The sequence below is a fragment of the Gadus macrocephalus genome, chromosome 2, assembly GCF_031168955.1.
Source record: "Gadus macrocephalus chromosome 2, ASM3116895v1".
In the NCBI taxonomy this organism is placed as follows: domain Eukaryota; kingdom Metazoa; phylum Chordata; class Actinopteri; order Gadiformes; family Gadidae; genus Gadus; species Gadus macrocephalus.
This window is the reverse complement of record NC_082383.1, coordinates 8,548,673-8,574,252: the sequence shown is the minus strand read 5'-3', so window position 1 is coordinate 8,574,252 and position 25,580 is coordinate 8,548,673. Positions and strand designations below refer to the sequence as shown.

The window sequence follows — 25,580 nt, the reverse complement described above, 5'->3', positions numbered from 1 at the left end:
TAAGAGGGTTCATTGAGATAATGAAAGAGTGAAGTGGAGAAGAGAGGAGAGAGAGAGAGAGAGAGAGAGAGAGAGAGAGAGAGAGAGAGAGAGAGAGAGAGAGAGAGAGAGAGAGAGAGAGAGAGAGAGAGAGAGAGAGAGGATGCCCTAAGATAAACAGAAAGAAAGAAAGACAGAAGGGGACCCAGACCAAAGCCCCCCCAGGTAAGAACACTCAGCACTCAGCTGTGAATGGCTTGCGTGGTGGTGAGGAGGAGGAGGAGGAGGAGGAGGAGGGTTAGATGAAAGGCAATGAAAGGGAGAAGGAATTGAATAGGGGAGATGATGACATTGTGAGTGGCCTCGCTCTCTGAGAGAGGTTAAGCAGGAAATGCCCTGTTCACGTGTGTATGTAGACGTGGCTAGACTGCATGTCTGTGTAGTGGACTGTGCTGGGAAAAGGCATTTCATAACTATTATTGGTATGTGTGTGTTGGGACCACGTTCCTTTAACGTGTTTGCGTCTAGCTGCAGAGACACAAGCTATGCATCATTGCATAGAGGTACCAGGTTGATACAGTTTGACATGGCATACTCCTATTGAATCCATATTTTTTTGGCCCTCTGTGCTTTGCATAGTGGGACAAGGTAACACTTTTAATGCATTTACGATGCAAGGGCCTTTAAAGAGAAAGATGTGAAATTTGAATGAATTCACATTATGTAAGTGTCTTTCAGCAACAGAAGACATTAGCTAATTGAACAAAATTGGATGCTACCCAGTCTTTCATTTCAGATTTACAGCCAACTTAAAACATAAATGTGCATGTGCATGTGCAGATGTGCATTGTCCCTTTAAAATAAATAAATAAATAGGCTCTTTTTTTTCAACTAATGAATCATGATGTAAAAAGTCATGATGTTAATGAAATGTAGGCCTATGCTACCATTAGCCTACCATGTTAATAGTTGAGAATGAATAGCAAATTCAGGCCATAGCTTTGTGTATTGCTGCATTGCATGTGCTGTTAAAAAAGTACAATTGCTTTCTTATTAATCATTTTGTTTTATATAAAGGACAATTGCGGACAACCTTCATTTCAAGCTGTTATTTAAACTGAGAATTTGCCTAATTTGCCCGCTGTTTCAGCCTATTATCAGTAATACATTTGGATTAATGAACCAAACAACAAAATGCATACTTTTTTTTCATTGTAGGCTTTCTACAATACAATACAATAACTGATCATTTACTAAAAGGAATAAGCTTATATTTGAACTAACCCTCCCGCAATCACGCGAATATTATAAATATAAATACATCAGAAAAAAGGCTGATCTGCAACCGCCTACACAGGCAGTTTTAGTTGGGTCAAGCGGGCCAATTACTCAATCCACGCATTTCTCGGTTGAACATATATGTGTGTGCTTGTGTGTCTGTTTGTGTCCTAACAGCAATAGGTTATGTATATGGTGTGAGAAAGTTAAAGAACCAATAACTGAACCCTAAGTGATACCATACATTAGAGGAACTGTGACGAAAAACCTTTATTGGAGATGTATGAGGTAAATGAACCAAGGGCCATAGGTCAGAAATTCCAACCCAGTGCTCAAAGCTGCTCATTAAAAAGGCATTGTCTGGTGTATCAAAGACTGCACTTAATTCTAGCAGCACATCAGCGCCTTGCCAGATTCTAGTCTCTAGCAGTAACTCTTTTCAAACTGCCCTGCTATTTGTGTACGGTGTAGTATGTACAAAAGAAGCTGCTTGAAAGGATGCTATTCTGGTTGATGGGAGTAATCAACCGGAATGGCAAAGTCCAGAGTCCTTTCAAACTGCTTCTATCATGTGCAGCAAAATGTCATAGGATTTTTGCAGAAAAGTAGTAGGCCTACTAGTGGTTCTAGTCGCAGTAGTAGTTAGTTAGTTGCAGTAGTGTAAATTGACATAGCAATAGAGAAGTATGGAGATTGGTCAGAATTTTTTATAAACCAAACCAGGTTTCTTCAGATGAGGTTTGACACCAGCAGTTTAAAAGACTGTGGGCCAGCAACAAGGTATTTTGATAATTGTACAGAGAGAGGGAACTACAGATGAACCCCTCTTGGAGGCAAGACATCCAGAGGGCAGGGGTTAGACGCACACGGGAAAGTATGGCCATTTAAAAAGAGCTGATTAATAAGAGTGGATGTAAATGAAGGGGCGGATGGAATTATACTGGATCTTAGAGCTTTGATTTTCTCCATGAAGTCAAGTAGGAAATAATGGGACCATTGAGTTAGGCGTACATGTGATGAAAAGTGTAAAAAAAGACGGCTCTTGGAACCCTGATTAATCTTAATTATACTACGAATCGTATCTTATTCTGGGTTGATAGTGTCACGACAACCTGGCTCAAAGCAGCTGTGACATGAAAATGGGAGACCACACTATAGCTAAAGGTTCAATGATAAAATATGTTTATTTTAACATTGATAGAATAAAGTCAGTACTGTAAAAATAAATGGTGCAGTGCAAAGTATTTCCAGGAGTGATCAAACCAAAAGGTGTAAAACGCGACATGTGTGTGGAGCAGCTGGCAACATGCTGGAAAGAGTAGCCAGCAGAGTAGCCACCAGGTACACGGGAGCAGCGAGACGAGAGGCAAGAGACCCGGCGTCCATTAGCCCAGGTCTCCTTATAGGGACGCCCATTAGTCCCTGCACCAATGGCACACTCCATGCTCTGCAGATGGAGAAACAGCAGCACAGAACAAAGGGGCTGGGCTTGTGGTAGAAATGAATGAGTATATTCTATGGTAACCCATGATTATTATTATGCCTTATATATATTAATGGTAGAAGACACATGATACCTGCAGAGCCTGGATTCAGAACAGATGGTGGGACACATGAGCAGGTTGACCTCAGCCTTCAGCCCTATGATTATTTTGACTACAGAGTTCATGCATGCTGGCCTCAGACTGGTGTCCAAAATCACTTTTGTTGATAATATTCTGAGACTGATGATTGATGAAGATTGACGTGGGCGGAAACCCCCATTGGACAAAGAAATTCTTGTATGTATGCGTGTATAAAGGAGAAGCTGGGACCGGTGTTCGGGCAGTGACTCTATAGACCCACTCAGGCTGTTATCGTTGTTGTTTTTCTTCACGATAAAGTCTTTTTTCAATTCTTGATCCGGACCCCTTGATTTCTTTCACACTCTCTCTCTTAAATTAGTCTAAGTGTTTTATATCTCGGTTAATCTTCGACAGGCTCCACCAGGCATCAGACCAGTGGTGCTACTGGGAATGACCAGCAGGGTCTTAACAATAGTGTAGTGGCTAGTGTGTTTGACTCTAAGAATAATGTCCACAGTTTGCCTGAAGACAACCTTACACTTTCAACGGTTCATTTGATACAATTGTGCAAATCTGGTCTTTGAATACATAGAGGGCACTAACTCACTATTTCATCCTGATACTGTTTTGGTCAGTACCCATTAAAAAAGTCCCTTGGAAGTCCAAAAAGAGCTGAGGTTCCAGACGAATACACATTTGCGAATTGGTCGGTTGATGTCAGGCTTGTTATTTACCTGACTATGAAAAAAGATTAAACACGTTGATACACAATAGTACAACATTTGTCATAACGAAATGTATCTATGAAGTGGATTGAAGGACATCCTTGAGAATGATGCTGAAGCCCTACCAGCTCATTAATGACTTATATCTGAATCCACTGTAAGTCACTTTGAATTGAATTCATATCCCCGCTCTGGTTGGTTGCATCTGCATTTGTTTCCAACAATGTATCTTGACTGCCCCAGGACAAACATAAATATAGAAATGATCAATATAAGTTAACATAATGTAGGCACAGTTCAATTATTTTACAAAACATCACCAGGGGTGATTTAGAAAAATGTCTATGCTCCTCTTCAGAGTCTTTCGATGTGGGAGGGGGTCTCCTTTCGTGGGTGGTGGTGTAGCTTAGCTAGGTCTTCCTCAGCTGTTTATCAGCCTGGAGCACTCTGCTTGGATTAGAACCACGACCACTTTATAATTACTCTAATGTATCTTGACTGGACAGGCCTGCCTTTCTCAATAATAAACCCATTAATTGACTTTGCCTTCCTTTTCCCTTCAGCCTTCCTTGCTTCCTTCATCCCTCCATTTTTTGAAATTTCTCTCTGTCCCTCTCTTTCCCCCCCTCTCCCTCTTTCTCTTTTGCTCTCTCTCTTTATGTCCTTCTATATCTTTATCTGTTCGGCAAAAATTCTCTCCCTCTCTTTTTCTCCCACTCTCTCAATCAATGCCATTAATTTACATTACTTCCTCGTTAGTCTCGGATAATAGCTCATTGTGACTTGAATGGTACAATGGGGGATAGGGGGTATGGACTGCTGATTGGTTCATCGGTGTTGATGATTATTTTTATCCAGTTAATTTGTCCTATCCTCTCGGGCGCTCCAAGCAAGTCAAATGTCGTAACCATGGATTTTTCATTGGTGCGCCGCTTGTGATTTGAATCTATGGTGGGAATGTTGCCAGTGCCACCAACACCCAGTTCATAACATCATTATACTGCAACTGCAAGGGCTTTCATCGGTGGGCCCTTGGATCAATCACCATTGTGTTACCTCATTCGCCAATAGATAGTGATTCAACCGACATCGGAGCCCAAACATTGGCTTATATACAATAAAAATCGGCAGGTGGATTGCTTTGTTCTGTATTCAAAAACCTGTAATTGCCATCGGACACAAATAATTTGAAGCGTTTATGTTTGCTCAAACCCAAATTATATTTCTGTGCCCAGTGTGCCAACTGATTTGCTTAGCTTTATGTCTTATCTGTGTAAGTGCATAGAAATCGCATAATAAATTACACCTAAATACACGCATTAGTCAAAATGTTTAAGGATATATCATTTGGTGACCGCTTTGATCCAAAGTGTTTCACAGTACCTAGAGTGCATGCGGCAGTGGTGTGTGTGTGTGTGTGTGTGTGTGTGTGTGTGTGTGTGTGTGTGTGTGTGTGTGTGTGTGTGTGTGTGTGTGAGTGCATGCAGACAAGCGCTTCAACCAAATAGAGGGCGCTCTGCAATTGTTGACAATTTTCTTTCCATGTCTGAATCAGGCCAGGGCGGTGAGGGGGTGAGTCAGGGAGTGGGGTGATAGAGGAGGGAGTGAGGGTGAGGGGACGGAATGAGCGTGGGGGGGATGGAGAGAAGGACCCTGTCTCTGAGATTGATGACATCTCTAGTTATTTATATTCCACTCTTCCCTAAAATAGATAAACAAAACTAATTTAAATAGGAAGCTATTTGAGGGGCCAAAGGCAGAGACTACTCTGCTGTTGTGTTATTGGACGTCATCCAATCCATCGCTGGCAAAGGACTGACCGTTGGCTTTTGGCATTGCTGCTTTTTTAATCAGTTCTTTCAATTCTTTTCAAATTTCCGCTTTAATTTTATGGACCTTGGCCCAAACTGTTGACTGTATTTTTTGTTTTACTTTTTTTCTTGATTTATTTATATATGTATTGTACTTTTGTCCTTTGTTCATTTTTTGCCACTAGGAGGCAATAGGCAATGTGAAATGTATTTTCAGAGGGCAATGATATAAGTGATATAATTTCAAGGGACTCATTATAATGCTGTGCTATATATTCAAACCACATCAAATTAAGCCTACAACTGAGCATAACCATTTTTTCAGGGAAAAAGTCAATTAAAATGCAGAACTAGTGTGTTTGTATTTGTATGTGAGAGTGTGTTCACATGTGGGTTTGTGTTTGTGCGTCTGTGTGTGTGCCACTGTGAATTTTCGGTGAGCTTATTTGACAGAAGGCTGTTTAACAGCAAATTAAAAAATCAAAGACTTACTTGCATTTCAAGCAATGTTTTAATGCATCTGTATTTTTGTGATCCATTCTAATTCCCAGTAGAGTTTTGTGAGGAAGTTGACACGTGTGCACTGAACGCTCTAGGCACGTGGGTAAATGGCTGCGATTCCCAAGGGCTCCTCTTGAAACACTGAGCGGTGGACCATTTGTGACACACAGAGGAAACAGGCACACAGCTGTAGCTGCTAACAAACATCTTTGTTAGCAGCTCACATCAAATATAGATCTAGCTATTATTTACTATTTTACTATTAAGTCATTCAAGCAGTCGTTTTTATCCAAACGATTTGCTCACTTACTTGATAGTGTCTCCCGTCTTGATCAAGCTTCCCAACAGACTGTTGAGCTTTTGACTGGAAGTCAAACACCCTAATGACTTGACAAGACACATTCCTACAGCACCATTTCATCCCGATACTTCAAATTTTATCGTCCGACTAACCTGTATTGTTTGACACAGCCTTACACAGGAACAAAGTTATTCTTAGCAAAAAAGTACCATAGTAACTGCTTCTAAAATGTGATAATTTATCTTTTTAACGTAGTTTATCGCAAATGTACACACTTAATCTGTGTTTACATTATCTGGAAGGTGTATTAAGTTGCGTGAACTAACCCTTTAATGATATGTCCTGGAATAATTTAGTTATTAACTGAAGAGCCAATCAGAACACTGCCAGAACTATGTCCCAAATTCACAATAAAGCTGACAGCACTGTTGTGACATCTTAACATTTCTGAACAGGCAGGTCCACATTTTCACACTTAGCCTACCCAGGACAGAAAAGAGGAACCTTGACTGGTCTCTCTGAAATGCTCATTTTTGGCAAGCCCTCACGTACGCTTTTTACCATAAGAAGTCATAATATACAGAGAGACAGTCAGATGGAAGAGGAAGACATACATAGACGCCAGAGACAAAAATATTGCCTCATCATTTAAGGTGGGTAAACGATTTGAATATTTACGCTTTCGTATCTCTGGTTGACAGATTCATATGCTTTCAATTTGGCATACAAATATCTTTGTGACATCTGTGTTTTTTTATTCAAGGATTTAAGCTGACCAAAAAGCAAACTATTCAATGTATGTTTTCGTCTATTTATGAGCTGAATTCAAAATGACAAACAAGGGCAACTAATATGACTATGGGAGTGTGTGTGGATGATGGCTGGTTTAAGCAGACTCACCTCTCTCTCACCTTAAACAAGCCATCACCACACAAACTCAAGGGGATCTCCGGAATGGTAGCACGTTACACCTCCTGCTCTGTATATTATACTGAACCTTGGCAATAGTCTCCAACATCACCACCCTGTGTCCTAGTTATGGAGATGCCCAGTCAAAGCCACCTAGGTGGAGAATGGTAGCCCCCTAGGTGACCTGTATCAATGGACCTCATTACAATGACACAATAGACTTTTAGACATTTAGACAATTTTTGATTGTTGTGGTAAATGACGCAAATATGTGTCAACTCAAAACTACTGTTCCTGAACCCCAGATTTTGGGGAATGTCAGTTGATCAAATAAGTCAAGACATGTAAATAGGGTGACAACATTCCAACAATACAATTGTGGGAGAAGGGTATGTTTGTTTGGGACTTTTACCAATGCGTAGGGATAGTCTCAAGTTTTGATTTGTCTTTCTTATTCGGGGACATAAACGAAAATAATTCTCTGAGAACGGCCTTGCAGCAGCTTCACCCAGTTATAAGTAGTTCCCAAGTCTTTGTTGTTGAATTTCTTTGTGGTAGTTTCTTACTTATTCCGCCAAAATCTGCATAGATCGTGATTCGTGACTTTGTGGGGACTCCCAATTTCTGGGAAATTTGGGAGTCACAACAAGGTCACAAGCTATGCAGATGACGCACCTTCGGCAGTTCGACTGACATTATAAACAGCCTCTGCGGCTTTCTTCACAGCCATTGGATTGATGCCAGGTTTAAGGAAAGCTTCATTGCTGCAGTGCTTCTACTTTTGAAGACGAGAGTCAATCAAAATGCGGGACATCGTCTCAATATATGGGAAGGAGGTACAAGGGATAATAATGCTCTAAAATCCTGCATGAAGCGGAGCACCTGGTCAGCCTACCAGTAAAAGGATGTACCGTAGGTTCTTGCTGTACCAGCAGTTGGAAGAACACCCGACACCTATACCACCACCACCGCCCCTACCACCACCTGGCCTTGGAGGGGTTGCAGAGATGTATTGGCTAGAGTAACCTGTTGGCTTCTCCAAATTCACCTTACAGTTGCACCACTCACCTGTCAGCTCTGGTCCCTCCTACTACTGCAACAATTTACGATGTACAATCTCTTTCATTTCAGGTCTGCTGTGGATGGACCCAGAGCGAGAAGAAGAAGAAGAAGATGTTGATGAAGCAATATCATGATATCTAATTAACAACACACTATAAGGATGTACAGGGATAGGGTTACCCCGTTCCTCCATCCTGAAGCATTGCCATCTCAAAACAAAGAACGGCTAGGAAACATTGATTATTGGTGAGAGATCTGGAGGGACTCCCACTGGGGCGATATCTATTTCAGTTACATGTTTTGGATTTTACTCTTTTTTTTTTGTCAAAAACATCATTTATTTTCCTTGTTGTTATGGTTGTTCCTCTCCTCTTCTAAATTATTCTTGGTCCGGGACTGTAAATCTACACATTTTCCACAGCTCGCCAGCTCTGTACAGAACTGACAGTGTTTTGCATTTTGTATTGCATAAGATCAACGCAAAGTGCAATATATTGTCAGTTGATTCTATATCTAACAGCTCACACAAAGGATTAGATTAGAAGTGGCGTTTCGATAGTAGGAGGAAAAACAGCTCACCAGATGTTTCGCATAATACGCCTACATCCTGGGTTCGCAAGACGGGAAGTGCCATGACACAATACGCACTCCCTTACACGTCATATATGTGTCTCATTACATTGCAGTAATATGTGTCCTTTAATTAATTTCTTTTTTTGCCATCTCTCTCTCCCTCTCTCTCTCTCTCTCTCTCTCTCTCTCTCTCTCTCTCTCTCTCTCTCTCTCTCTCTCTCTCTCTCTCTCTCTAACAACAGATATGGATAAATAACAGAGCAATACCTTGGGTTAAAAAGGGCCAATCCCGACCAGGGGCTCTACCTTCCTGACGTTCCCCAGGAATCATGAATCCCAGTTGGGCTCTTTTCTGTGCTGTTCTCCCACTCCTGGTTTCCTGCTCTGGTCCAGATAACTTTACTCTCAATGAGAGCAGCTTCCGTGGTAAGCCTTGCTTGCATCCAAACAGCACAAACTCTCAGTCTACTTCAGGCTCAAACTCTCATAGGGCTTTCATTGAAGGGTAAGGTGAGTTAAGGGTTAGAGAGTCTGGTTCAGGGTCCAGGTTTTAGGTTAGGGAGGTAGTTAGGATAATAGTTTTAAGGGATATAGTTAGAAAGGGGTAGGTTGAGGGTTTAGGGATACAGGTCAAATAACGCTGTATTCTGATTGGATGTGCAATGGGTCAATGGGTCATCGAGAACTGATAGAGAATCTGAGCTGAACTACACACCGAGTCAAGTTTTAACGTTAGGCTGCGCAAACAATGCCTAAACCCTCAACCTACCCCTTTTTTAAGGTTAACTGGGAAAACAATGCTATTGCAATGCTCGCAATGCGGATACTGAAAAAGGTCATCATGTGTTGACCGCTGAAGGGGCTTAGGTGTGATGGTGAGGCTCGACGTTAGGGTTTGAAGGTTAACAGGTGTGACTGTGAGTGTAGTCAAACCATAGCCTGACGTAAACCATATAGCTTTTTCCATTCTCATGCTTCTTCTCTTGAACTTCCATGCTGGATCTTTAACTGATAAATCCTGTACACCCTGATCTTAGCATATGTAATGATGATGCTTGTATTTCTTGGAACAATCTTCTAACACTCTAATATCACATTGTCAAGGGTATGACAGTGAACAGGAAGATAATACGTATGACGAATGAGTATAAATTGGCTCAAAAATATGATTCTAGAAAGAGTAAAATAAACGATTCAACTCGGGTAAGGCGTTCATTTCTAGCCACGTAAAAAATACTAAATATTAACATTTATCACTGCCTTCCTCCTTGTTCTAACCCTCAGTGTCACCTGTGTTGGAGTCACTTCAGTGCTATAATGACTACCAATCCAAAGTCGATTGCCAGTGGAGGGAGGAGCTGAGCAACAAGAAAAACATGACCTTGGAACTCTGGAACTGGAATCCCTATGAAAAGAGGTAGAGAGAGAGAGAGAGAGAGAGAGAGAGAGAGAGAGAGAGAGAGAGAGAGAGAGAGAGAGAGAGAGAGAGAGAGAGAGAGAGAGAGAGAGAGAGAGAGAGATTGAATGTATTCTATATGTCAATGATGGCACCAGCTGCACTTCTAACCATCCATAAAAGGAGGGATCCCTAACTCTGCCTTATATCTCAAGGTCTATTCCTTCGTAAGGAGTTTTAATTTGCGCTTTTGGGGACTAGGGTTGGGGGGTGTCAAAGATTATTGTCAGCTTTGAGACTAACTGTGATTAAGGAGCATACAATTAAAATATACTTGACTTGTAAGAGAGAAAGTGAGAGAGAGAGAGAGAGAGAGAGAGAGAGAGAGAGAGAGAGAGAGAGAGAGAGAGAGAGAGAGAGAGAGAGAGAGAGAGAGAGAGAGAGAGAGAGAGAGATGAAAATAATATGTAAAGGACCGGGGGAGGGATGGATGAAGCGATGGAGTAAGAGATGGATAGCTTTGAACAGCCCCACCATATGTACTTTGCTAATTGGGTCTGTAAAGTCGGCCCGTCTGAAGCGTTTTTCAATGGGCATTTCCTTACGGTTTGACGCAGGGCTAAGCAACGCTTGCATGCTAAGGCGTTGCCAATCGCCGACCATGCCACTGGTAGCAATAGGGAGTAAGTAAGGGAGAATGATGAATACAAGTTAGTTACGGTTTTGATAGGACAGATTTGAAAGAGCAGGAATCCAAAGAGACAAAAAAGTTCAGCTGCTACACTGGAATATGGGTTGAAGGTTCAAGAAGAAGTCGACCAAAAGAAGGAGCAGCTTGTGTATTTATGTCTTTCTTTATCTATCTATTCTGAAAGCAGCAACTACTTTGCATTGTAACTTCTTCATTCTCGAACTGCTCAGATCAGCAGCAGTCGTCTCCAAGATTAGAGTGTTTCCACTTTTCATTTCCTCTATTATTATTTGTTGGTTTACTCATTTACAGTCATTCCATCTTACAGGGGAGGGCATCCATCCCGAGGAACTACATACTGAAGGACATCTTCCTAAAAAAATTAAATGAGAGCGATAGAGAGGGATAGGGAGAGAGAGATAGAAAAAATGAGTTGAAAATATTTCATTCGAATGTATTTGGCTGTTTAATTTGATCCCAATAATTATTCATCTCAATTGATTGATCGGCTATAGGTGATCAATCCGACTTGATGTCCATGTTGTTGCAGGGATTCCCCTCGACGGACCACCCGGTGTGAGCCCCTCGATGGACCACCCGGCCCTCATGATGACGTTAAAAATCTGACGCTGATGCGATGCCGATTCAACACTTCCCTTTTTGCTATCGCAATCAACCATACGTTCTTCTTCAAAACCCTGACAGCCACTTCCTGTTTCTCATCACACCGCAGTCTGATCCTGTCCCAGCAACGTGAGAACTTCTCATTAATGAAACACAATAGTCACCCAACAACCCTGTCTGGTAGTTGGGCGGGAAAACCTTGTGTAATCTTTAGGGGAACTTTGACAACATGGGGAAATAATGTATTGTGATAAATTAGGTAATAATAAGGTTGATTAAGGTTTCCCAATCTGTGTTGTCATCGTTAGAATAAAAAATCTAAACTATCTAATCTATTCAATAATTGGGCAGGCACTTTTATCAAAACCATGTTATGGGGATGTTGGGGCAGGATTTAGCTAGTGGCTAGGGGGGACTGAAACCCAGGCAAACGTTACTGGGTTTGAATCGTCGATCCTCAATGCCTTCACCGACAAGGGTCCTTGAGTCAGATGCCCCCTAACCCAAGACCTGCCCCTTAATATTGGATCATCTTTGAAATCATTGTCATTGGCTTTGTATAAAATACATCTTCTTAACAGCAAAATTGTATTTTATGAGATGACGTGTTTCATTGTGTCTGAACAGTGAGAGTGCATCCGCCGGTCGATCTGTCTGTCAATATTTCGGAGAAAGGAGACCGGCTGATCCAGTGGTCGAGCCCCTACCCAGCCTCATCTCGTCTCAGCCACAATCTCACCTACCAGCTGAACTACAGGATAGAGGGCCAGGACAGTTGGAAAGTAGGCATTGCATCACTGTAAACACCATCACCCTCCCAAAAATACATGTAAATACACATCCATAAACAAATGAATAAAAGTAATAACGTTCATATAAGTTCTCTAATAATAATAATAATAATACATTTAATTTAGAGGCGCCTTTCAAGACACCCAAGGTCACCTTACAGAGCATATAGTCATCATTCAAAACTATGTAAAACAGACTAGGAATAAAAGGAAAACAGAGGTTAAACATGAAGAATAATAATAATTAATAACACTCAAAGACGCCTAAAGTGAAGGGGGGACCTCACTAACCACCACCAATATGTAGCACCCACTTGGGTGATGCACGGCAGCCAATCGGTGCCAGAACGCTCACTACACACCAGCTTGAGGTGGAGAGTTAGGGATACTCTACAGACACATAAACCCATACAGGTCTTTATTTTTGCCATCATTATTCCAATATATTTGTTTAATAAATGAACTTATATAAGTTCACAATTCAATTTATTGGAAGCTAAATTAATTTAACTTTACTGTGTTAAAAAACATTGTGAAAACTAAAGGCCATCAATAGCACTGCAACTAGAAAAGCTAGACATTATAGCTGAAAGATTCGAGACATTCTTGTCAGAATTTGTTATTGAGGACCAATCAGATTTTCAGTTAACTGCACCAAATCAACATATATCAAGATCTGATATGATAAAAAATACATGGTAAATCACAGTCTAGTCAATCACAAAGAGTGATTGACTAGACAGGGATGTTGTCTATCGCCCAGCCGCAATTTTCGTTGAGGCCTTGGAACAAGCAATGTGTCAAATAAGGTTTACAAGGTGGTGGAGCTGAGCGGCACAAAACACAAACTGAGGCTGTTCAAGGACTATATAGCTATATAGCTGGTGTGTGGTGAGCGTTCTGGCGCAGATTGGCTGCCGTGCATCACCCAAGTGGGTGCTACACACTGGTGGTGGTTAGTGAGGTTCCCCCTTCCCTGTAAAAGCGTCTTTGAGTGTCTAGAAAAGCGCCATATAAATTCAATCGATTATTATTATTATTATATCCTGAAATCAAGAATTTTTGACGGCCAAACCAAATATTGGCCTACGAGAGATAATTCCATAAATAGGGATTTACGGCTAATCAGGTTTACCCATATACCCATCACAAGCCATCCAACAAGCATACATACTCAGATGGAATGCAAAAATAAATAAATATCTAGGAATAATTATTATGAATAAATTATTTTAAAAAATATGAAGCAAATGTATGTCTCTGGAAAACCAGGAAATTCTAAAATATATGGACAAAACAAAATCTTGAGGCTAATTTGGAAAGAAAAGAAACCAATAAATAGGTGATCGTGTGATGCAAAATGCACTACAAAATGACAAGATATTGACTTCAAGGTTTTATCAGCGATTCCAGGCCGAAACCAAATGATCACATTCATCTGATCTTTCCTCACGATCCACTAGCTGCCCGCCCCATAAGCAGACCGTCCAAAAACTGTGTCTCTGTAGGCAGGGTATGCGCTGAGATCCTACACAAAAACAAATGGTACTACCACCAGCTGAAAACCAAAAATAGATAGTATTCCAACCAATCAATGACAAGGGGTGGGTGTTGTGGGGTTTTGCGCTGCGTTCATGATAGTTTTTACTGGATGCACGAAACACGGAAGGAAGGGGCGAGCGGGCTCTGTTTGTTTGGGAGCTCGCTTCAAATTTAAACAGAAATGACATCACCCAAAATTGCTGTTGTACGGAGAGATGTACAGAGAAAGGGACTCAAATATGGATACTTTATACATGAATTAATAAATATAATTCAAACAAGGTAAAACTGCCCAGGTGGATTGTGATACCAATTACAAACCAGGGATCCTTGACCAAATATTCAAATAATGGGCACAGAGAGGCATAGCAACAATCAACTTGGCAATAATTAAGGGCAAAATAAAAAGCTTTCAAAAATTAAAGCGAGAATATGATTTAAAGTATCTGCAAATTGGACATTATTTTTAGATCAAAGCAGGTGTCCTTGTGAACTAAATGGAGTGGTTGTGATGCTGTGTAATGCTTCAAGGTAAAGTGTTAAAGTAAAGTGACGTTTGATTAAGGAAGGAAGGAGGAGAGGAACATCTATATTGTATATTAGAGATAAAAGGGAACTCAAAATGTGTAGGCCTATATCAAAGGAAGACCTCGTATAATATAGTTAAGTTAAACAAACAAACTCTAGCTCTAGTATGTGGAAGTATTGTCTTGGAATATACAGTCAAATACTTCTTTACAGTCAAATACTCCACTCAGATAGACTGGCTGGCCATTACCCAAGCGATACATGATATGGAAAGACTGCATACTCTGAAGCTGGTTTCACACCGCCGCGCGGCAACTCGCCGCCTCCATTCATTTCATTGAGGGAAGGGCGGCAGGGGGGAGGCGATTACAAAAGCGGCTGTTGACCAGGAAGCGGTTGCTGCCCGCGTGACCGCGCACATATTTTGCCCCACCGCTCAGCTTTCCCCGTGTTGAAACTTTCGGCGGCAGCAGCCGCAGCAGCCACTTTTGAAAACGCCTGGCGAGCTGAACCCTCCGTCACCTAGGCGGTTTTCTGGGCGGTCGCCGCCGGCGGTGTGCAAGCACGATGTCTTTGTGATGGGTTTTATAGGCAGTTGATTTTTCAGATTTTAATGAAACACTGTATCACTAGCTCCTTTTGAGGATTCAGCAATCAGTGTTTCATTAAAATCAGAAAAAATCAACTGCCTATAAAACTCATCACAAAGACATTTAAAAAAACCTCTCTATAAAGAATTTGTTGAGCATATTTTTTCTCAGACACAAATGTCTATGATTATTCTGTTATTCTGTTGTGGAAAAATAAGTGAATAAACCAGAAATAAAGGAATGCTACTGCGTGACACAACAATATCTAATCGACGCAACAATAAAAGCCTTTAAGTAGGATTGAACCTGGGGCCTTTTTTAAGCATTGTGTGGATTCAGTGGAATTCTCCCGCTCACTAGCTCCTTTTCTGTCTCTCTACATCCGTATGTGACTCAGTTAACCCCCAATGACAAGGCACGCTTATGAAAAGGTAGGAAAAGGGGAAACCGCTGTTTCTTGTAAAAAAAATAACTCTCTTTCTCTCTCTTTCTCAGAGTGAGACGTTGAACGAAACCCATCTGGAACTCTGGAATGAACATCTGGATCTTCCAGTACATCAACCAGGTTGCTGGTACGAAGCCCGGGTGAGGGCGAAGGTAGTGACCAGGGGACTCTGGAGCGAGTGGAGCCCCCTAGTGACGTGGAAGACTCCTGAAGGTCAGAAATCAGAGACCGCTGGAATGCCACCTCATCTCTTCATTCCAACTTGTGTTTCCTGATATTATAAAACATTATTTGTAGAACGTCCAATCATGTATATTAGTATGTGTTAAGGATGTGTTTGACAAGGTATACAGTTTGTAATACAGTGAATTTATATTTCCCTGTATTATTGATTACTTGAGTTATTTACCAAATTGTGTGTGTGTGTTGTGTGTGTTTCTGGTATAATCAAAGGAATAACCCCAAATTCTTTTCGGCAGAAATACATTTTTAACTGGTGGTTTTCTTGTAAATAATCTGTCCCATATTTGCTCTCGTCGTCTGGATTGTCTTTTTTTAAGCCGTTCAAAAGTATTCTTAGGCTCAGAGTTCCTTTTTTGTCACGCTGTCGTCCCCCATCTTGTCCGCACGCAGACATTAGGAAACTACTTGAAATGTCCCTTTACCAATGTTGTCATTCTTCATTTATTTGTGGTTAAGCACATAATATCTTTCTCTCTCGCTTTCGCCCAATCCATCCCTATGTTGGTTCGATAGCCAAGGACCAGACTCCCAGCATGCAGTGCGTGCTAGACGGGGAGGAGAAAGTGACGTGCAGCTGGGAGGTGATGAAGGAGAAGGCTCAGTTCATAACCTACCATGTGGAATGCCAACACGAGCATCAAAACACCATGTAAGTCCTTTGTGTGTGTGTGTGTGTGTGTGGGGGGAGGTGTGCATTTACTTTCTTTTGTCTTACTTCGATACATTTTGTGTAGCTTTTTTTTTTGATCTGTGCGTCCTTCCTTGCATACACACACAAACAAGCAGGTTAGTGTCATGGTTAGTGTATTCGATTCCAAGACAAAAGGTTCTGGGTTTCAATTCAACCTGCCTAGTTGCTCCTTAACAGCATGCATCTGAACTCAAGGTTAGCTACATTGGATACAAGCATCTGCTAAATGACAGATTAGTAGCAAACTGAGACATAGGGCCCTATCTTGCATCCGGCGCAATTGACTTAATCACTGGCGCATGTGTCGTTGCTAGTTTGCAACTGGCGCAAAGCGTTCTTTTCCTTCCTGCGCCCCGCGTCGGTAAATTAGGGAATGATCTAGCGCCCCAAGAGGCGGTTAGGCGAAAGGAGGATGCATGTTCTGGCGCAAACGTGCCCTGGTGCTAATTTGTCGTTTCAGGAGCCACTTGCGCCACAAACCAGGAAATCTGTTTTAAAGTCAGTGGCGCGTTGTTCAGATGCTATTTTAAGGGCGCATGCATAATGTTGCTTGTGCACCTCGCGCATACACTTTGCTTCTCTCATCCACCTAGCCACACATTCTTGGGAAATTATTTGGGAAAGAACAGCTGATACAGCGGTAATAAGTTGTACTTTTAAAGTAATGCATCTGTTAAAAAGAATGAATGCGGGCAGAGGTGAAATTTATTTGAGGACTCAGTATTTCTGAAGTTGTGGAAGAAAACCTTATTCCATGTGTGAATTAAGCCATATTATTTGGCCATAAATTGAGCCATTTGAAGTTTGAAATTCATGTGCATCTGTCTCATCGGAGACTGCAGACGCGCTGTCAAAATATCAACTCGTCAGAGGGGATGGGAGCTGGCACTCTCATTGGTTTATTGCACGTTACGCCCAAATCACACCTACGGGTAATTAGGCTACTTCAGACCAACCCTTTTTAGATTTGCGCCGGGCGCAAGTCATTTTTTGCGCCGGTAAAATAGCGACATCGCCATAGAACCGCCCACAAAGCCCTAAAATAGGGCCCATCGACTTAAATGTTCACATACACACACATGCACGCACACACACACACACACACACACACACACACACACACACACACACACACACACACACACACACACACACACACACACACACACACACACACACACACACACAGTACCAGTTTGGAATAAAACATAATGAAGAACCAGCTCAAAGAAAGGCCCCCCACCCCAAAAAAGCAAAGAAATACATGGACTCTAACAACCTGTCCTGTGGGTAGCAACTCCACCCCGACCCAACACACCCCGGGTACAACCATAGACAGGGACAGCAGGGAGAACAAGGTGCAGCACTTCAATCACATGGCCGTACAGTCTGTCTGGCGCACAGACGGCCAGACAGGGTCAAGCCACTCTCATCAGTCCCCCCCATCCCCCTCGCTCCCGCCCGCCCCCGCCTGCCTCTCCTTTGGCGGCCCCCGGCTCCGTGTTCCTCCAAAGGGCAGCTGTTGATTGCTGATCGGGCGCAGGTGTGTCCCTGCAGGTATGGGGTAATTGACAGTGGATAGCGAGATGCAGCTGGTTCCTGTTCCCCACGGACCGCCGCCTCCCCCTGGCTACCTCTGATATGCCTCGGGCGGGCGGTCAGGGAACACAACACGACTCAACACAAACGCTACATGGGTACAACGTTGTGTACGCATGTAGATCTATACGTGTTAACATGTACACGGGGGGGTGAACGGGGGCCCGGGGTATTGGTATCGTAAAGAAAGTAGAATTGTGGCACAAATGGGATGATGAGGGCTTTTAAAAAGGGAGGTAACTTCTGTATTTTGCTATTTACAAAGTGTTTAGTTTTTTTCTTGATTGTAGTAAATATTAATATTTTTTCTTGATTGTAGTAAATATTAAGTTAATTCCCAATATCCATAATTCCCCCGGAACGTAATTTGTGGCAGCAACAGCACAAACACAGAGTAACAAACTAGTAAAAGAACAAGAACATTATTTCAAACAACCTGATCTGTAAGTATGGTGTCTAGCAAGGAAAGTCGGATAGCAGCACCAACGTAATCTTGACACTTGTGGCGTTTGGTTGCCCTATCAAGATTTTTCACTTCAGTGAAACCATGAACAGCCCACGTTTGAGATTTGCCATTATTCAAGAGCAAACAGGGCCAGCAATACAGTCGATTGCTAGTAATGATACAAGTAAGCCATGAGTATCTAGCAAACCATGTGGCGCTTGACGTTGCAATTACTTTTGGTGATCTCGATTTTGGGAAGTGGTCTATCTTTTTCTTTGGTCGCTAACTTAGCACTGTAACTCAATGAATGGAATGCTTTGTGTAATAAAACACGAACAATGTCCTCTGTTTCCAATGTACACTTTATTTGCAAATGTTAGAATCTCGCTATCGTTCAGATGATTTCACTTGCTTTGCGTCTGTTAGACTGAGCGACAATGCAGAGCGGGTTGTTATCGACAGCGTTACCAGATTGGGCAGATTTCCCGCCCAATGATAATTTTTTCCAGCCTAACGTGATTAAAAGTAGCCCAATTGGGTGGGAAATCTGCCTAATTGGGCAACACTGCTCACCAGCCACAGATCCTGCTTATTGGTTAATAGTGCAGCGCGAATAGATTTTTTCTCCTCTCTCCCATTGAAACCCATGTTATTCACCGGCCGCCTGTACCTTCGGGGAAATTAATGGGAGTCAATGGAGGCTGAGGGAGGAACGTTCTCCCTGAAGTAATTGTCAATAGGCGAAAGGGGGAGCTAATGTCCCTTTACCCAGGGAAACGAACATTATATTCAAAGGCATTACAGTAGTTGTATTTAAGGCCATTAATTCATTAGAGTAGTCTGGGCAATCTACATTTTTTATTCTCAATAATGTTAAGGAGGATCTTCCTCCCTCTCCTCAATGGAGAAGCCTCCACTGATACATACATTAATGCAATCAGTCATGATATGCATGCAACCTAAACATAGATACACTGCGATTAATTTGATTAAACACTGACAAATGCCAATAATTTAGACCAATCATACAACGGCACAAAATTATAATTACCTGTCTGGTTTGTGTGCCAACAACCCATCATATTTGTTACGGCTATCTGACTTCATCAGATCGACATATGGATAGACAGATAGAACAACCCATGAATGTTATCATTAATATCTACCACCTCTTGTTTCTTCTTCTGCTATTTCCGCTGCTGTTTCTATTTAGCGCCAAGAGGTGCTGTGTTCACAAGGAGGTCACGCGAATCAACCGCCACAATGAGGCGCTGTTGAGGTACAGCTGCTCCCTGACCTCCTCTTATCTGGAACACCTCAAGCTGGAACTCATCCCGGAGCTCAACGCAAAGTCATTCAATGCCAGCCAAAATAGTGAGTGTAATACCACAATATCGATTAACTAGACAATAAATGTCGTAGGATAAGGAAAGAGTAATCTTGTTATTTTTTTCTTATTTACAACCTTTTCGACGGCAATATTTTTATTCTCTTCTGCAGTTTTATCGAATTAACAGATCCGTTCCCGTCCATAAACACATAAATACAAGTCACAAAGATTGCAACTAATGTGAAGAATTTGGTTAATGAGACAATGTCTTTTTTTTATATCAATACATATATGTGTAGGCCTACGATTATTTTATTCAATCTTTATTCAAACAGCTATTCGACATGCACAGTACCCTTCGATTTCGTTCAAGGTCACTTAATGAAAATACTTGAGGTTGTTTATTATGACGGCAACGATATCATTTTAATGTAGGGAAGGTTCCTAAATTGTCAATATTCCGCTTGCTAATTTATGGAGGGTTTTATCAATAATTTGTTCTGTTTATATATTTTCTTCTAATAATATATAGAGAGAGATTACGGAGCTGAAGATAGATAAGAATTTAATGAATATATATCAAGAACTGGACTGTGTGACCGTGTCTCCATCTAGTGGTGAGATGAAGAGTTGCATTCCTGAAAATGTATACCACATATACGTCATATTCATACACGCACATTGATAGTTTTGGACACTTTCAATATTGTGGTTGCACTTTTTCTTATCATTAGAGACTATATTCAATTTATGTTGCTGTCTTTTGAATATATTTGTTATTTAACCACTGCCATTGCGAGAGGGGAGGCAGTGGTCATCAAAGTGTGTGACATCTGCGGAATGTATGTGTCTCTATTTCAGACCAAAAACCCTTCTTTTCTCTTGCAGTCATTCCAAATCCCCCAGTGGCGGTCAGAGTGACACAGGAAGGAAGGAACTGGAAGGTTGAATGGGAGAAACCTACCTCAGTACCGGTCCTCAGTCATGAGGTCCGATACTGGAACCCACTTAATAAGGTATGCCAAGTGCTTTGCATAGAAGAACATTGGATCATGCAGTTTCTTAAAGTTAAAGTTAAAGGGTGAATTTTGGTGGGGGTTAAGAACATCTGAATACTTAATGTTTTTATTTTAATATTAGACCCTCACCAAAAGTCCATAGAACACTGTCAGAACATGGACAGGTGTGAGGTATACAACTCCCAGCTGAAAGGTACTGGGTTTGATCCCAAACGTCTTCAGCCTGCACAGCATCCGTGAGACTGTTACGGTTAAAGATTCTAGTTGAATTGTCCTGGACATTTTCTGGTTCCTCAAACACGATCTCAGAAGAACCCTCAGCTTAAGAACATAGCGCAAGGAATGACATCCCTGCTCATCGAAGGCACCTCCCTGGAGCCCGCCCAGCGGTACAAAGTCCAGGTTAGGGCCCTGCTCCCCAAAGGAGGCTTAACCTACACCGGGGGCCCCTCTGAATGGACCGAACCACAGGAGTGGGACTCAGGTAGAAAACACACACACACACACACACACACACGCACGCACGCACACACGCGCACACACACACACACACACACACACACACACACACACACACACACACACACACACACACACACACACACACACACACACACACACACACACAAAGGCGCAACCTCCATGATGCAAGTTTATCTTCTTGCTCTTTGTGAAACCTTTTTGCTCAGCTCAGCACATTGTGGCGCTGAGCTTGGTTACAACCGTTTTTGCGGTAATATTAACAAACTTGTCATTGGTTGGCCATGTTTCGGTGGATGATTGGCTGTGCTTTTAAAGTCGTAGGCACGTCAACTTCATAGCCCTCATCATCTGTGATTTCATCATCCTCCTCGTCATCATCGTCGTCATCCTCGTCATCGTTCTGTTGGTCAACTCATGCAGATGTTTCATCATGTTTCTTCTGTAAGGCTCCGCCTGGTCCCGGGAGACCCTCCTCTACGTCGGACTTTGTGTGCTGGCAGCGCTCCTCTGCATTGCTCTCTTCTTCGGCGTAAACACTGGTCGAAGGTCAGCCCTACCTTAACTCCTTTCAGTCTTCTTTATTCATCCCTGCTGCCTGCCTCATGTTCTCACTCTGTTTTACTTCATTTGCGTGGTCTAATGTGTGTTGGTGGACAGGGCAGTCCGTGGAAAGTTATTCACCCGAGGTGGTCAAAACACACACGTGTGTGTGTGTGTTTGTGTGTGCGCTAACAGTTCCTGTAATCTGTTCTGTGTAACCTGTTCTGTTCTGTTCACCTATGGTAATGAAAAAAAGCTTATGTCATGTGATTCAACAGGAAAGTGTTGGCGTGGTTAGAGTCTGGCCCTTCTCCAAACAAGAGTAAACTCTTTTTAGAGAGCAAGGTGATAAAATGTGATGTCCTGGGATAATCAGTTTTCCATCGTTTTGAGGGAAGAAGGTAGAAATATGCCTGAACTGTCGGATGTGAAAATGATCTCTTCACAGAATTTTTCCTGCCAGCCTGTTATACACGAGGAAGAGATCATGGACGTCTGTAGGGTCAATCACCTGGACAGCTTCTCCTCTTGGTAAAATATCTGTTCTCCTTAAGCCAACCAAATGTCATATTTTTCACTGCTGTCTTTCTATTCTATTCTACTCTTTCTTCGTGCTGAACGTTTTCATTGCTGACTGCAACTCCGAAACTTAGCATTTGGAAGTTGGCCTATGCCAATGCAGGATATATGCTGGGTATGGAGAGGTGGCAGGATGGTGTGTCGTGCATTGGGTGTTCATTTCCTAGCCCAAGGGTACTGATCCCCCGCAATTTCCAACGCCTTGCCTTACAGCGTCCTTGAGTAAGATGCCCTAACCCATGGCGGCTCATTGATCAAATGCATCTGAACTAGAGGCTTAGCTAGAAGGCGCTTTGGTTATCATTAGTAATATTAATATATTAATATATTGTGCAATCATGGATTTGTCTTAATGTGTTTTTAATTTGTGAACATGACAGAATTACATTCTTCGAAATGCTTTGTTAATGCACCAAAAATGTCAGCATCTCTTTTTGTTTTCTTAAATGGGTCCAGTTCTTCTACTGAAGCTAAACTGGACAAGAAATGTCAATGGCAGATGTCCTTCTCTGAGGACGAAGGCTGTTTGGACTGCGATCGCCTGCCTTCGCCCAACATTTGCGACCAGATGAACTGCTCAGCCACTTCAGCTCTCAGCTTCAACGGCCCCTACATCATCTGTAAGGTGAGGAGTTCAGGCTGTCTCTCTCTCTCTGTCGTGTGAGAGCCATGAGAATGGAGGAGAGAATGGTCACTGGAGGATAGCGCCATCACTGATGTAACACAGGATTTACAATTACGTGTACATTTAGCAGTAGTAGATGATTTTATTCCGATACGACTGACAAGATGAGACTGAGAGCATCAAATTGTACAATCATCACTGCTTCAAAACCAGTGCTTTAAAACCAAGATAATAAAAAAGATAACAGAGAGCAGAATAGCTATGGCAATCAGAAAACAAGGTAAATAATTTGTGCAATGAATTGTAGGCCTATTGCTTTCAAATTCAAGAATAGTGCCCCACTACTATTCAAATTCAACTGCAGATGAAGAAGCATTTGAAACTCGAAACATAAAAAGGCTCCAGTGAACATGAGCCTTTATATTGCAGGGTACACCGGAATCACCCCAGGTTTCCGTGGCCGACCAGCAGGAAGTGAAAGACAACGACGTCCCCTCTTGCATTGGTTCTCAGCTGACTGCTGTCCTCCCGGAACCAATGCCTCCGACCGTCTCTCATTCCAGAGATGATTACGTCCTTCTACCCAATCCTGGTCTGTCCAAGTCCACTGAGGAGCTCGTAACTCACGGCAACCTCAACAACAACTACCACACAACAAAGTTAGAAGGTTCTGAAAGGACTGGACAAGGCTTAAAGGGAGAAGAGCAGAGCCCCACAGTACTTCTGCTGGGCCATAACGAGGGCGAGCCACCGTCTTACACACCAATGCAGTTCCCCATTGCTCCCCAAGGGGACACTGTTCAGCCCTCTGGATACTGCTTTCTTCCTTCAACTATTCCCATGTAGTATGCCACTGCAATGCTGCTACAATGCATTGTTATGCTCTTTTTATTTTCATTGCGTACAGTGTAGTTAATTTGGAAGGATAAGGGATTTTGGATGATATTCATTTCTTAAGGTAATATTTGTCGCATCATTAAAATCTCTATTTTAGAAACGAGTAACAAGCTAAAGTGATACTTTTTATTTTTTCCGCTGCACTTTGCATAGCCTCCCCAAGTATTTACATTTACATGTTGATTATTACTGATGCTGTAGGTAAGCTGTTGTAGCTGTGAAGAGAGACAGAGCAGAACAGCGGAAGAGAGGAAGGTTTTGAATCTAAATTACCTTGGGAAAAACTGTTCACCAACCCTAACATTTTAGACTAGCGATTTTGAGGTCACATATGTCTGTTATAAAAGGTATACACAAATGCAACAGCATGTGTTTGCATTCCTTGGACACATACATTTACACCCTAACCCTTACTTCCGTTTAAATGCACTCCCTGTACGATCACGCGCTCACAGACCTGAGGTCTGTGTTTCAGCTTTGACAATAGGTCAACGTGGGGCTGCACACCTGTCTGGAAAGGATGTTGTCAATTGTAGAAAATTTTGTGCCAAAAATGATATAGCACATCACATAGAATATATATAGGCACTACCCTAACATGGATTTAAGACTGTAAACCAGATGGGCTATTTATAAGTGTGTCAGACCTAACCAGAGCAGTTTTTTGGTTGTTCAGAATGTGTAATGCTAATAAAGCCATCCAGCGTGTTCAATTGTATTCTGCATTTCGGCATGTTCTCTGTATTTGTTCCCAGGTACTTATTCATTTGCTGGGTTTTTTTCACACACATATGTAATTTGGCAGCAAAAGTCTGGATTCATAGAAAATAAATATTGCTGTTACTGCATAACTTGGTTTCAGCAAAAAACACACACTCACAGACACACACACACACACACACACACACACACACACACACACACACACACTGCATACGAAAGGCACGTTATGTTTCTGTATGTGTGTGTGTGTTTGTGTGTGTGTGTGTGTGCTCCTCAACCTTATACATACACACACACAAACACACACACACACACACATGAGTGTGCCAATACTCACACTTGAATGATGTGTAATCTCACTGTTCAGAGCAAAGACAACACACTCATACACACAACACACAAATACACACACACAGACACACACATTCACACACAATGCTGGAATTCCAGACGTACCGATACGCACTTCCTGTGTTTTCCTGCCCATCGCTAGGTACTGCTTCCTGTCCGGCAAGGTAGAGGCTGAGGGTGACTTGACACCGACACACACAGACACACACACACACACACACACACATACACACACACATACACACACCAACAAGTCACGATGCCCTGTCCGGCATTGTTGCCTGATATTTTGAAAATCCCCCTAACTCACCAGAGGCGATCAGGGACATGAGAGGTGATTCAATAACTCCTGTGGTTTTAATCCATTGATCTAAAATACGTTTTATCCATCTAGACAGACACACATTGACATACACAAACACACACACGACATAGACATGCACATATACATAGACATACACACACACAGACACACACACACACACACACACACACACACGCACACACACATAAATACAAACACACACACACAAACACACAGTTATCTGCTGCATAACCGACTTCACTTGGCTATTGTTCACAGAGAGGATGGAAAATAGTGAGGGGGTGAGTGATTGTGTGAGTGAGTGAATCTGAGTAAGTTATTGAAACAGACGCTGTGTGAATCTATGCACCTGTTTCCTTATGTTCATGCATTCCTGAGTATGTGTGTGTGTGTGTGTGTGTGTGTATGTGTGTGTGTGT

At 42.1% G+C, this 25,580-nt stretch overlaps 2 protein-coding genes across 5 annotated transcripts in view; one reads left to right on the top strand and one right to left on the bottom strand.

The window, feature by feature from the left end:
- The window catches only part of dhx58 (DEXH (Asp-Glu-X-His) box polypeptide 58), a 375,030-nt gene that overhangs the window by 238,728 nt on the left and 110,722 nt on the right, over positions 1 to 25,580 (bottom strand). The gene's annotated exons all lie outside the window — the stretch shown is intronic.
- csf2rb (colony stimulating factor 2 receptor subunit beta) lies at positions 6,610 to 24,480 on the top strand. Of its 4 annotated transcripts, XM_060039248.1 has the most exons (17): positions 6,611 to 6,813; positions 7,796 to 7,905; positions 8,201 to 8,377; positions 8,947 to 9,130; positions 9,989 to 10,121; positions 11,342 to 11,544; positions 12,043 to 12,197; positions 15,362 to 15,524; positions 16,068 to 16,203; positions 19,503 to 19,663; positions 20,508 to 20,635; positions 20,948 to 21,122; positions 21,568 to 21,667; positions 21,940 to 22,006; positions 22,110 to 22,192; positions 22,697 to 22,865; positions 23,295 to 24,480. In XM_060039248.1, exons 4-17 carry the CDS (start codon positions 9,034 to 9,036, stop codon positions 23,709 to 23,711), a joined length of 2,187 nt encoding a protein of 728 aa, XP_059895231.1. In that variant the 5' UTR covers positions 6,611 to 6,813; positions 7,796 to 7,905; positions 8,201 to 8,377; positions 8,947 to 9,033; the 3' UTR covers positions 23,712 to 24,480. The 4 variants fall into 4 exon arrangements, with proteins under 4 accessions (XP_059895248.1, XP_059895231.1, XP_059895224.1 ...); XM_060039265.1 differs by lacking the exon at positions 7,796 to 7,905 and having other exon boundaries at positions 6,610 to 6,813; positions 20,951 to 21,122; XM_060039241.1 differs by lacking the exon at positions 7,796 to 7,905.